This window comes from Trachypithecus francoisi, unplaced genomic scaffold (assembly GCF_009764315.1).
Source record: "Trachypithecus francoisi isolate TF-2019V2 unplaced genomic scaffold, Tfra_2.0 Contig00010, whole genome shotgun sequence".
NCBI lineage: Eukaryota > Metazoa > Chordata > Mammalia > Primates > Cercopithecidae > Trachypithecus > Trachypithecus francoisi.
Window position 1 is genome coordinate 17174 of NW_022680460.1, and position 12955 is coordinate 30128.

At 38.8% G+C, this 12955-nt stretch overlaps 1 protein-coding gene across 1 annotated transcript in view; it reads right to left on the bottom strand.

Moving 5' to 3' along the window:
• Positions 1-12955, bottom strand: part of PASD1 (PAS domain containing repressor 1) — a 70648-nt gene that overhangs the window by 15910 nt on the left and 41783 nt on the right. Inside the window, 1 exon segment of the mRNA XM_033220842.1 lies at positions 7195-7285. Within this exon segment, the coding sequence (XP_033076733.1) occupies positions 7195-7285 (91 nt within the window).

Consider the following 12955-nt stretch of genomic DNA (forward strand, 5'->3'; position numbering starts at 1 on the left):
CCATCTATCGATTTAATCACTAACTCTTTGCTTTCTGGATTATTTTCAATAGAAATTTATATTCTCAAATGTTAATTAAGATGTCCACTTTTGGGCATTCATATGTTTGGGCTTATCAATATAAATGCAGTGAGCTTAAATTAACTTAAATGACAGCATTATGTGCAGTAATGGTAATTGGCCTGGAAAAAAACAAAGCCAAGAAACTACTTTGGAAGCAAAAAGATACCAGCTTAAAATGCAATTAGGACTAAGGTGGAAAAGCATGCATGGAGATAGGAAGACAATCAACATGCTTTTACAGTTTTGAGTGGAGTTTTGGATTCACCTTTATTCCGTAATTGTCTCCACGATTAGTATGCTAAAGGATTTGAAAAGAGAGGCATGGGTTTTGAGGCTGGACATACAGTAGGCTTCAAATGCAAACTCCAATACCTGATGGTTATGTAAACTGCAAATATGTAGGGGGAGAGGGGGAAGAGGGCATTCAAAAAGTTTGTCCCCAAATCTTTGCATTTTCCCTGTGGTGGCTTATTGTTAAAGTGCTCTGACTAATTTTTAGGAGATCCTTGCATTTTACTTTTTTGGAGGTGGTGGGCGAAAGGCCACAGGGCTTCCAATCAAGACAGCAGATTGGACAGACATGGGGAAAATGCTAGATAAAATAGAGCAGAATCTTTTTTAAAAAAATACACTGAGTTTAGAAATCCTCTCTGGACCTCATCTCTTATTTACCTGCCACCCCACTTATGTGATTTCCTTTATAGCAAAACTTCTCAAAAGGATTTTTTTATATACAATGTCTCCAATTCCACCATCTTCTCTTAAACCTACTCTGATCAGACATTATCTCTTTGAACCCCACCATACTCCACCAAAACTTTTGTCAAGTTTAGCAATGATCTACAGGTCCTAACTCTGATGGTCACTTCTCAATTGTCCACCTATCTAATCTATCAGCAGTATTTGACATTGTTCATCATTCCTTCTTCCCGTAAATACTTTCTTCACTTTGCTTACCTCCTACCTCACTAGTTACCCGTCAGTCTCTTTTGCTAATTCCTCCTTTTTCTCCCTTGATCTCTTAACTTTGCGTGTACTTCAAGGCTCAGTCCTTGGTCTTTGTTGCTATCTACCTTAGTGACCATCTTCCAGGCTTACAGCTTTAAGACCATCCATACTGATGATTCCAAAATTCAAATTTCCAGTCCAGTATTACATCTCCAGTTGGATGTTTAATGGGCATCTCAGTCATAAACATTTTCAAAACTAAGTCCCTGATATTACTCCTCCCCTCAAAGAAAACACCATTGGCTAGGCACAGTGGCTCATGCCTATAACCCCAACACTTTGGGAGGCTGAGGTGAGAGGACTGCTTGAGCCCAGAAGTTTGAGACCAGCCTGGGCAATATAGTGAGACCCTGTCTCTACAAAAAATTTAAAATTAGCTGAGTGTGGCAGTGTGTGCCTGTAGTCCCAGCTACTTGGGAGGCTGAAGTGGGAGGATCATTTAAGCCTGGAAAGCAGAAGTTGCAGTGAGCTGACCATACCACTGCATTCCAGTCTGGGCAACAGAGTGAGAGACCCTGTCTCGAAAGAAAAGAAAAGAAAGAGAGAGGAAGGAAAGAGAGAGAGAGGAAGGAAAGAGAGAGGGAGGGAGGGAGGGAGGAAGGAAGGAAGGAAGGAAGAAGGAAGGAAGGAAGGAAGGAAGGAAGGAAGGAAGGAGAAGGAAGAAGAAGAAGAAGGAGGAGGAGGAAGGGAGGGAGGGAGGAAGGAAGGAGGAAGGAGGAAGAAGGAAGAAGGAAGGAAGGAAGGAAGAAAGAAAGAAAGAAAGAAAGAAAGAAAGAAAGAAAGAAAACATCCCTAAGCTTGTGAATTCTTCCCATAATTTTTTCCATCTTAGTTAATGCAACATTATCCCATCAGTTGCTCATGTCAAGTACCTTAAAGTCATCCCTAGCCCCTCTCTTTTTCTCACACCCCTCATCAAATGCCAACAAATCCAAGGGCTCTTCCTTCAAAATATTTTTGGAAGGCCGGGCACAGTGGCTCATGTCTGTAATCCCAGCACTTTGGGAGGCCAAAGCAGGTGGATCACCTGAGGTCAGAAGTTCAAGACCAGCCTGGCCAACACAGTGAAACCCCGTCTCTACTAATAATACAAAAATTAGCTAGGTGTGGTGGCGGGTGCCTGTAATCCAGCTACTTGGGAGGCTAAGGCAGGAGAATTGCTTGAACCTGGGAGGTGGAGGTTGCAGTGAGCCGAGATGGCGCCACTGCACTCCAGCCTGAGTGACAAGGGCGAAACTTCGTCTCAAAATACATACATATATACACACACACACACATACACACATATATATACATATATATGTGTATATATGTATTATATGTGTATATGTGTGTCTATATACACACACATATATATACACACACATACATATATACACACACACACATATATACACATACATATATATTTTCAGAATCTGACCACTTCTCACAACTTCTACGGTTACCACCCTGCTTCAAGCCATTATCATCTCTCATTTGGACTGCTGAGATAGCCTCCTAACTGGACTCCTTAACTTCCATTCCTGCTCTTCCTTCCACAGTCTATTCTCAACACTGTGACTCTTTTAATAAACAAGTCAGGTCATGCCATTCTTCTGCTCAAAACTCTCTAATCATTCTCCTTTTCACTCAGAGTTAAAGCTAAACTCTATACAATGGCTTACAAAGCCTTACTCAACCTGACCTCCATTACATCTGTGACTTCATCAATACCTGCTCTCAGCTTTGCTCACTCTGCTCCAGCTGCTCTGACCTTCTTGTTATTCCTCTAAACACCGGGCATGCTTCCACCTCAAAATCCTGCAGAAGTTTTTCCTCTTCTTGAAATAGTCTCCCCGACCATAGATGTCTTCATGGCTAGCTTTCTCACCTTTTTAAAGTCATTGCTTATATTTAATATTGTACTCCCCCACCTCTTGCATTCCCAAACCTCCTCATCTTACTCTATCTTTTCAATAAGTCTTGCCACCTTCTTTTTTTTGTTGAGACTGAGTCTCACTCTGTCGCCCACACTGGAATGCAGTGACACGATCTTAGCTCACTGCAACCTCCGCCTCCCGGTTCAAGCGATTCTCCTGCCTCAGCCTCCTGAGTAGCTGGGACTACAGGCTTGCGTCACCACGCCCGGCTACTTTTTGTATTTTTAGTAGAGACAGGGTTTCAACATATTGGTCAGGCTGGTCTCGAACTCCTGACCTCGTGATCTGCCTGCCTCGGCCTCCCAAAGTGCTGGGATTACAGGCATGAGCCACTGTGCCTGGCCTAAGTCTTGTCACCTTCTAATCAATGATTTCTTTATTAATATTTTCATCTCGTTATTGTCTGTTTCTCACTGTTGGAATGTAAGTTCCTTTAGAGCAACAATTTTTCACTGTTTTGTTAACTAATGAATCCACCTCCCAATTTAAAACCGTGTCTGGTATCTGGTAGGTGTTCAATAAATAGTTGTTCAATAAATCAGTAAATGAAGGAATCAGAATGGCCTTTAAAAATAAACACATTAAAAATGTTCAAATATATAAAGAACAAAAGGGAAACCATGCAACAAATAGGACAATATGACAAAATAGTTTTAAAAGTAGATGCCTCACTGGGCAGTAAGAGACATAGATACTGAGATCAGACAGATCTGGGTTTGAATCCTGGCTCTGACATTTACTGTGTGACTTTGGGCAACTTATTTAATAGCAAGACTCTGATATTTGCCATCTGTAAAACTGGAATGATAATGCCTCATAGGTCTGTTGTGGGAGTTAAGCACCCAGCAAAATGCACAAATAGGAAGCTCTCAAGACACTTAGTTTTCAGTGTTATTATTCTTCTTCAGGGCTGACCTTCTTTGACTACTTTTTAGAATCTTAAATACATATCTGTTGAATGAATAAATGACTAAATGCCTACCATATAGTAGGTTTTAAAATCAATGCAAGATGCTCTCATGATTATTCCCTAAACCAGGTTAATCCTGGCCTCTCATTTGCACATAATCAGCTCTAGCAGACTGTTTCTGTGTTGTCTGCTTGTATCCTACCCAGCCCTTGGTTCATGCTCAGAGACAGCTGCTTCTGAAGATGCCACCCCACCTGCCACCTCCTGCAACAATGATTTGGATGCAAAAGCAATCTGATAATGCACAAGCTCCAATTCTGCCAAACATGCCTGTTTAGTGTAACATGGCTAAGGAGCAACCTATCTCTAGGGATGGATGGCAGAACGTGAATGGCTACTAACTTAAGTCACCTACACTCATCATTAAGAGAAGTATTTGGGACAGAGTCAATTAAAAAGGAGATCCAAACCATATCACTAGAGTTAATTTTTCTGCACACTTGATGCAAGACATTTCTGTGTACTCTCACTTAATGTCTTGTGTGTTATGAGGATTTCCAGTATGGCTGGTAGGAACAAGAACTATTACCAACCCTTTGTGAGTACTAGCATTGTTCTCTGTAATCCTCTGGAATGGTTTTCCCCTAGCCCCACTTCAAGTAGCTTCCTCAAGTTAATATGACAATCAATATGCTGCTGAATACTAGAGGGGGCCCCTCACAGATCTCTGGCATTCTTTCTCCATGCAGCTCTCTCTTCTCTAGGACTCTGCTAGCAAACTTAGTCTCCCTATACTCTCACCTCAATGTCAACTCAGGCAGTCCACTGGGCTCCATGTGTTCTCCCTCTCTGCAATGTGGCCTAGAAACTTGCTATGTAGTAAGCTCTGGTAACTGTGGAGCTCCTCTCATTGATTTCCAATTGCTCAATAATCTGTGGCCTTTGCTGCCTGCTGGCCATTATCATGAAAACTGTTATGTCATATATTTTGTCTGTTTTATTTTTGCCTGTTTCAGGTAGGCAAGTTAACCTGGTCCCCTCACTCCATCTTGGCTGGAAGCAGAAGTCTCACAATTTCATGGAATATTATACAGTTTTTAAAAATGATCAATGTGACTATAGAAAAAAATGGAACTTAGTGATAAGTGGAAGCCAAGGGTATGCCGTAGAATGTAAGCTATATTTTTCATTGTAACTACATGAAAAATATATACATTGGTGGACTAAGACTGAATGGGAATAAGCAAAATTAAACAGCAGCTGTGCCACAGCAGTGGGGTTATGTATTTCTTTTTTTTTTAACCCACTTTTCTCTAAATATTATAATTACTTAGGCATTATATGTTTTGTAAAATAAGAATATTTTAATCCAGCTTTCTTCGACACATACTAAGTTTAAGGACTTTGAATTCTTCACACACAGTACACTATAAACCCTGGATAAATACTTATTTACTGACGGGCTGATGAAGCAAGCCTGACAGCTGTGTAGATGTTGCACTGATTGCTGGAGCTATACGGTTGGCTTGGCCCCTTTTCCTAGCATACCTGTAATTAGTTTGTGTGTAAAGAGAACATTGCTCTGTCTAAATTAGCATTCTTCTACCTAATTTCCTCTTTGTTTCATACTTCTTTGAACAGAATATTCGGTTAAGCAGAGGTACTCATTCAGAATGGAGAAAGTTTTATTTACATAGACATACTTTGTTAAATGAGCAATACTTGGAAAATTCAATACAAAATCAGCACTTCACGTTTAAAATATGGTGCTCATGGCATCTCCATGTTACAGGAGAACTTAAATACTGAAAGGACCTGCTATCTGCACTGATCCCAGTACAAATTCATTCAGGCAAAACACATGGAGGCCTGAAAACCAAAGTTAGAGTCTATGCATGCAGCCTGTTTATACTGCTCTTGAAATCCCTTTACCAAATATTTGAAGAGTTCTATAAAAATAACAGAGTGCTTTAACATAGAGTACTCATTTGTGCATCTAATATTTATGACTGCCTACTATGTGTAACAAGCCTTGTTCAAAATACTGGGGATATGCTGACCAACAAGACAGCCAATGGTCTCTCCTCTCACAGAGGTTTCATTCTATTACAGGAGTAAAATAAATATCCTGGTAAGATTACTTTGAGCATTATTATATGCCTATGAGGTAGCCTGGCAGAGATTATTATTACTACTTCCATTTTACAGATGAGGAAACAGGCTGTCTGAGGTAAAATAACTTTCCCCAGGCCATGTACTGGCAAGGGCAGAATCAGGAATCAAACCCTTGTCTTCTGATGTCTCAGCCATGTTTTCTCTCTGTAGCACTTGTTACCACTGTGGTGATCCAGCCTATCAGCTGTGGTACATGCACCCATGGAGTGGCATGTAAGGTGAGGAACCACCCTGTCACTTTTTAACGTGGGAAATGCCTTCTGAGATACCTCTTCTGTTCTTCTCTGCCTCTCTCCTTGCAGTTTGATTTTATTTCCCAGACGAGAGTTTCATCAGATCACTGAGGGTAGACCCAGGTTTTAAATTTATATTAATGTATATCTCTTAAGGATTCTTTCTAGTAATATCCGGTTAATGAATAAACGGACGATACATTCATTGTCTTAGAGAACGGATGCAGACAACCTAGGCTAATTAGGCACTGGGTTCTGGCCTTCATGGCTTTTTTTTCTTTTTTTTTTTTTTGAGACGGAGTCTCTCTCTGTCGCCCAGGCTGGAGTGCAGTGGTGCAATCTCAGCTCACTGCAAGCTCTGCCTCCCGGGTTCACGCCATTCTCCCTGCCTCAGCCTCCCAAGTAGCTGGGACTACAGGTGCCCGCCACCACGCCCGGCTAATTTTTTGTATTTTTAGTAGAGACGGGATTTCACCGAGTTAGCCAGGATGGTCTTGATCTCCCGACCTTGTGATCCGCCCGCCTCGGCCTCCCAAAGTGCTGGGATTACAGGTGTGAGCCACTGTGCCCGGCCGCCTTCATGGCTTTCTACACCATGCAGGTCAGTAAACTTTCATTATGAAATGTACTCACAAGGCAAAAAGACCCTGAACAACATCTGGGATAGAGTTTAGCTTAATTCTTTTTCAAGCACTACAGGGACCATTCCAAGTCTGGCAGTTACTGGCTCCTAGTAAGAAATGTCTACAAGATGGCAACTGTGGAACACTGCTCATGTGTCATGTCCATACGACATACTTCTTGGTAACACACATTAACTAAATAATCAACATCACATGGATAAGGGTCCAAGATTGTAGTCTGTGGTCCTCAATGTACATACGTCTGAGATAGCAGCAGCAGCAGCGGCAGCAGCAGCAGGTTCAACATACACGAATTCCATGCTAGTATGTCCTCTTTGACCTTGACAGCTACTATAAATAGGTAAAAAGAGAGATGGTAAGCATATCTCACTTGCCATTTAAATCAAAATTTTCTATCATACAATAAAAAAGTTCAAATAAAAACTATTTGTTTTATTTTCCCTACTACAGAACATCATTAATCTTTGAGGTATCATTTTTCCCACAAAGTTGTTCTGCACATCTACACACAAAAAAATCATCTGGACCCTCATTAGAATGAAGTTTGCTGCAGGTCTCAATGCCTTTTTAACAGTGGGGAGCAAACCAGTATTTTTAAAGCCAAGGTGTATGAGTGAATATTCTTTTTCAATTTTTAAACCAACTGCAATTACAAAAAAATGCCTTTAGGCCCAATTTAATTTTGTTTCTTGTAATTAGAGAAACTCTCCATTCTCGGGGCTCATTAACAATTCATTTCTACCAAAATTAGAATTTCGATGCTCAAGGTGAGATGCAGCTTCATGGCACACTAGAGTCTAAATACTAGCTTACTTTTCACCAATTAAGTATGGGGGGGAGAAAATATGAATGAATGAGAATCTTATTGTTAATACTAATAATAGTGTTTCAAGCCTTAAAAATTTCATAACTGAGATTCTGTTATTGAAATGTATTTTGTTTTCACGAGTTTTTCTTTTGAAAAGCCCCTATTACTCCACAAAATGAGAAATTAAAGTCTGATGATAAATATTATAAAAAACAAGACCTCAGAGCAGCAAGACAGTGGCAAAACGGTATCTATAAAACTTTCGAAGCGTATTCAGAGACACGTAATTAAGAGAAAACCTGGGTTATTTCACATGGTTTCAAAAAGTGAATTCTGAGCCAATGGAGAGAAATTTTCCATTCTGTATTTCAGAGGACCCTGACAAAAATCTATTTTATTTATATCATTTATTTCTAACACTAAAAAATTAAGAGTTTGAAAAAATTTATTTCAGATATCAAAAATATGTAATATTTAGGAAGTATTTACACAGCATAAAACAACTAGTTAATAAGTTAAGTCAGTCATTCGTGTGTATAATTGGACTATATCGAATATAGAATGTTTAAAATATATAAGAAGCATATATTTAATTAAATATATTTATTAATATTTATGTTAATATTAATTAAAATAAATATGAACATGTAAAATATAAAATCTTTCTTACTCATTTGATTTTCAGTGTCATGAAACAAACATAAATGAAGTCACTTGTAAATCTGCCCACATATTATTTAAAAACAAAATTCCTATATTATTATATATTTTTAAAATATTTTTCAATCTCCGACTAAATTTATAAGCCAAGTTATTTCTTGTATTATCTGCCTTGCAGACCATGTCGTATTCCTTGGCTTCAACTATGGGTGACTCCCACAGCTCAACCTCAAGACCTCTTCCCAAGCTGTAGACCCACATATGCAACTGCCTTCAGCACATGCATGTGGATATCTAACCTCAATTCAACATGGTATAGACTCCTGTTCCCCCTCCAGTGTCTCCTACTTGGTGAACAGTGCCACCCTCCACCCAGTCACTCAAGACTGAAATCTACAAGTCATCCTAGACTCTTCCCTCTTTCTCAACTCTCTTCTACCTTATACAAATGTTTCTTATTACTTTCTATGTACTTTGTCTACGGGGTGAATTTCTTCAAGGCAATGAACATGCTTTAAACTTCTTGTATCCCAGGCACTTCACACAATGGAGAGCAATTACTATGTGCTTAATGGATATTTGCTAAGTAAATAAAGGAATAAACAGATAAAACTTAGCAGTCAATTCAATCAAAATGTTTTCACATCCTTCATCCCAATCTGCTTGGATTGACAAAATTATTTTAATGGACAAGCTGGAGCTTCTATTTGTTCCTTAAAAGCAATCTAATACCTTTATATTGGCTTCTAAATAGTGCATAACTTTATATCTGAGATAAACAATATATGAATGTATTGCTTGTTGCATTGTCCAATATGGCAGTCACTAGGCACATGTGGCTAAATCAAAATTTAAGTTAATTTAAATGAAATACAATTTAAAATGTAGTCTTCAGTCACAGTAGCCACATTTCAAGTGCTCCATAGCTAGTGGCTACTGTGTTGGATGAAGCAGATTATGGGCCACTGCAATCATCACAGAAAGTTCTACTGGATAGTGCTGTATTAAAGGATGCAGCAAGTTTTTCTGGACAAAACTCTCTGACAGCAATATATTGTGAAGCAAGTATGTTTTGTTTCAAATCCACTGACTTAAATATCAAGAATATAAATAAAAGTGAATATTTTCCAAATTATTCAGTGAATTTACATTTTTTGCCTCTCCATAAGTTAATATAAATGGCAAATATTTGATGTAGAATATAAAAGTCACAGGCACTCTGGGAGGCCAAGGTGGAAGGATCACTTGAGCCCAGGAGTTTGAGACCAGCCAGGACAACACCGTGAGATTCCATCTCTAGAAAAAATAAAAAATAAGTCAGATGTGGCGGTGCACGCCAGTGGTCATAGCTATTCAGGACCCTGAAGTGGGAGGATCGCTTGAGCTGGTGAGGTCAAGGCTGCAGTGAGCTGTGATCACGCCAATGCACTCCAGCCTAGATGACACAGCGAGACCCGAAAACAAAACAAAACACCTCACAATTAAAAGCCACAGAGAAGCACTTACAATTTTAAAGAAAAACATTAGGGAATATTTCATACCTAACTAGTTTGTGCATGGAAATAATGAGTTCAGGCTCAGGATATGGGATATAACATGTAACAGAGGGTTTGCAGCCATATCCACTGCTGGCCTTTGGGTAAGAACAGATACAAGCACAACTTTCTTTTTTCCAAATTGTATCACTTAATTTTTAAAAAGAAGGAGAAAGATCAAAGAACATTTTGACAGTTGTAGTTACATAAAAGAACACCTAATTCTACAAAGACAAGTACCTCTGTTTCATCATGTAAAATCTCAAAATGTTACTCTTAAATTGAGCCCTTCATGTTTCTTCTCTCTCTTCATTTTAAATATTTTACCGAGATCTGATATCCATTGGTAAAGTGCTTAACACTGCTGAATTACTTTAATGCAAGGTTGTTCTTGGCTTAAAATATCATCTACTTCTATTTGCTGTATAAATGAAACTGTAAATATGAAAAAGATGTCAATGGAATGCTATCCTTTCATACGTCAATGGAGTACAAACTAAGGTGTGTTTTGAACAGTTGTGGCAGAGAGTCAGGAAACTGATGACAGTAAAAATATAATCCTAAATGTCTCTCCCTATTTAATTTACAGCTGAGATTATATAATCTGAAGTGATGGAAGGAAAGAAAACCAGATTTCCTTTCTTGGTTGCAGGTTACGAACAAAGTTTAAGAAGCTAATTTTTAAGGCTACTCTAACCAAGGCTAGTCTACAGGCTCTCAGAGGAAGCTCACTACCATGCCCTGTCTGAAATGTAAAATCTTGAGTCAAGGATCAGGTATCAACTTTTCCTTCAAATCCAACTGCATCTCAGCCATCCCTGATAACTAGATACTAGCAGCTCCAAAGCCTACCTCTCCTCAAGAGTCATTATGTTCTTAGAAGAGGATTCCTGTTAAGTGGCTCCCTAGGAATCAAGCTGAAACAGCCTCTCTTTGCCCTAGCCCCCTACTATTTTATTCAGTATTCTAGGCATGCCATGGAAGGTGAACAGAAGCTGGGGTCACACACCCTCAATATTGGTCAATTATACCTAAATAAAGCTAGAAAAAATATTTTTCTCAACTCCACATACAAAAAGTGAAAACAAAATTCTGAAAAATTAAAAAAAAGAAAAAGTACATTGTAATCTGTAGAGTCCCCATAAGTGTGGTCAGCCCAAATGCCCTCATTAGCCATTCTTTCATTGAGCACCCTACGTCTCTAAGTTTCTATTCCACTTAACTATATGATTTGAGAGGTATGATACTGTAATTTGCTTTATAATTGTTCTTTTGTAATTTTAATTCTCTCTCCTAGAAAACGTCTTCCTGCAAGATGAGTTCTGCATGTGCTATCGTTTCTCTATTCCTTTGGAGTCAAGAAGCAGGTGCTCTAGTGTTAAGATGAGCAGAATAGAGATCAAGAGCCTGGGTGTTGTGACTTGAAACTGCACTGAGAGACTCGGGAACATTGCTATTGCTATAGATCACCTAGATCAATATCCTCCTTTGAGGGGGAGAAGAGAAGTGTGTTCTGTGGCTACAGGGCTCTGCATACAATGTACACTTGTAAATATCCTCTGAATCAATGTACAAATCTTGATCCTTCCGAATACAAAATAACTACACTGCCTTCTAAATATTTGACAGGTCCTTCTCTTTCAATATAGCAAATTTAACTAACTAAATAATTGGAGACAGTTGTCTTAACAGATTTACATTATTTGAAGATGAATTTAGTTCATTTTAGGAACCTTAGCTAAAGGCAGACAGTCAATGGATGTAATTTTGATCGGTTCAGAATATCAGTAACTTGAAGTGAATGTTTCATCATCACCCTCAATAATCTTAAGGTAATTGCTAACTAACCATATTCCCTACCCACAACCAATCTCATCTCCGACTGACAGAAAAGACACTATCATTTACCAAGTTCCTACTATGGGGTCTGTATCTTTTACATATTACCTTTCTGAGTCCTACAATAACTCAACGACATATGTTCTGTTATTGTCTCCATTTTATAGATGAGGAAAATAAAGCTTTATAACGTGAATAACATATAAGTTCACAACTAGTAAATGGCAAAGCCAGAATATGAACCCAGTCTGCTAACTCCTTATACCAGTAAGGACAATAGTTGTGTCATCATTAGGGAGTAGTAAAATAATCTCTAGTTTTGTTTAATCCCAGCCAGAAATGCCTTGATTTTCTCATGCCACACATCCAATATGCCCTAATTTGTTTATTTTTACTTTTATTTTTTATTTTGATTTGTGTGTGTACATAGTAGGTGTATATATTTACGGGGTACATGAAATGTTTTGATACAGGCATGTGATGCCTTCATTTGTCTCTATTACCAAAATGTGTATGTCTTTAAAATCGATAGGCCCATACGTTAAGATCAGTTCCATCACTTTATATTCACACCACGAGTTAACCCACTAACATCCTCCACAGAATGAACTGCAGATAACTATGAGCTACTACCAACTTTGCCAGGTAGTTTGTGCACACTATTGTTTCCAGAAAGGATGCAATCTTGACCCACTCTTGGCTCCTTCTTAGTTTTGCCTCTGGAAAGCCACTGCTTTTCAGTATGGAAGCATACCAACTTCCCAAGTCAATCTACTAATATTAAATTTTCCAAAAGTCAACTTGCCAGGAGACAAATGGACTGAATGAACATGAATCAAAGCATCAATTTGTCAAATTATCCAAATATATTGATTTACCAAAAACCTGTTTCTTTAAGCTATTCATAAAATTTTAAGTGTGCTGAGTTGGCAGAGTTTAAGACTATTGTAGGAAGGAAGGATTTCAGAGTCCTGAGGGCTTCAGACACCTGCTGAGTTCCTCATCTCCTTCTCTCATGGACTCATTTCCTCCCAACCCAACTTCAGGGGTTGGTAGCCCAAGCTGTGCTGGATGCTGGTTCTCCTTTGTTTCTTTCCCCCATCGCAAGTTCCCTTCTCTTGTCCCCTGCTCAATTCAGCTGCAGCAGTAAGGGACCTG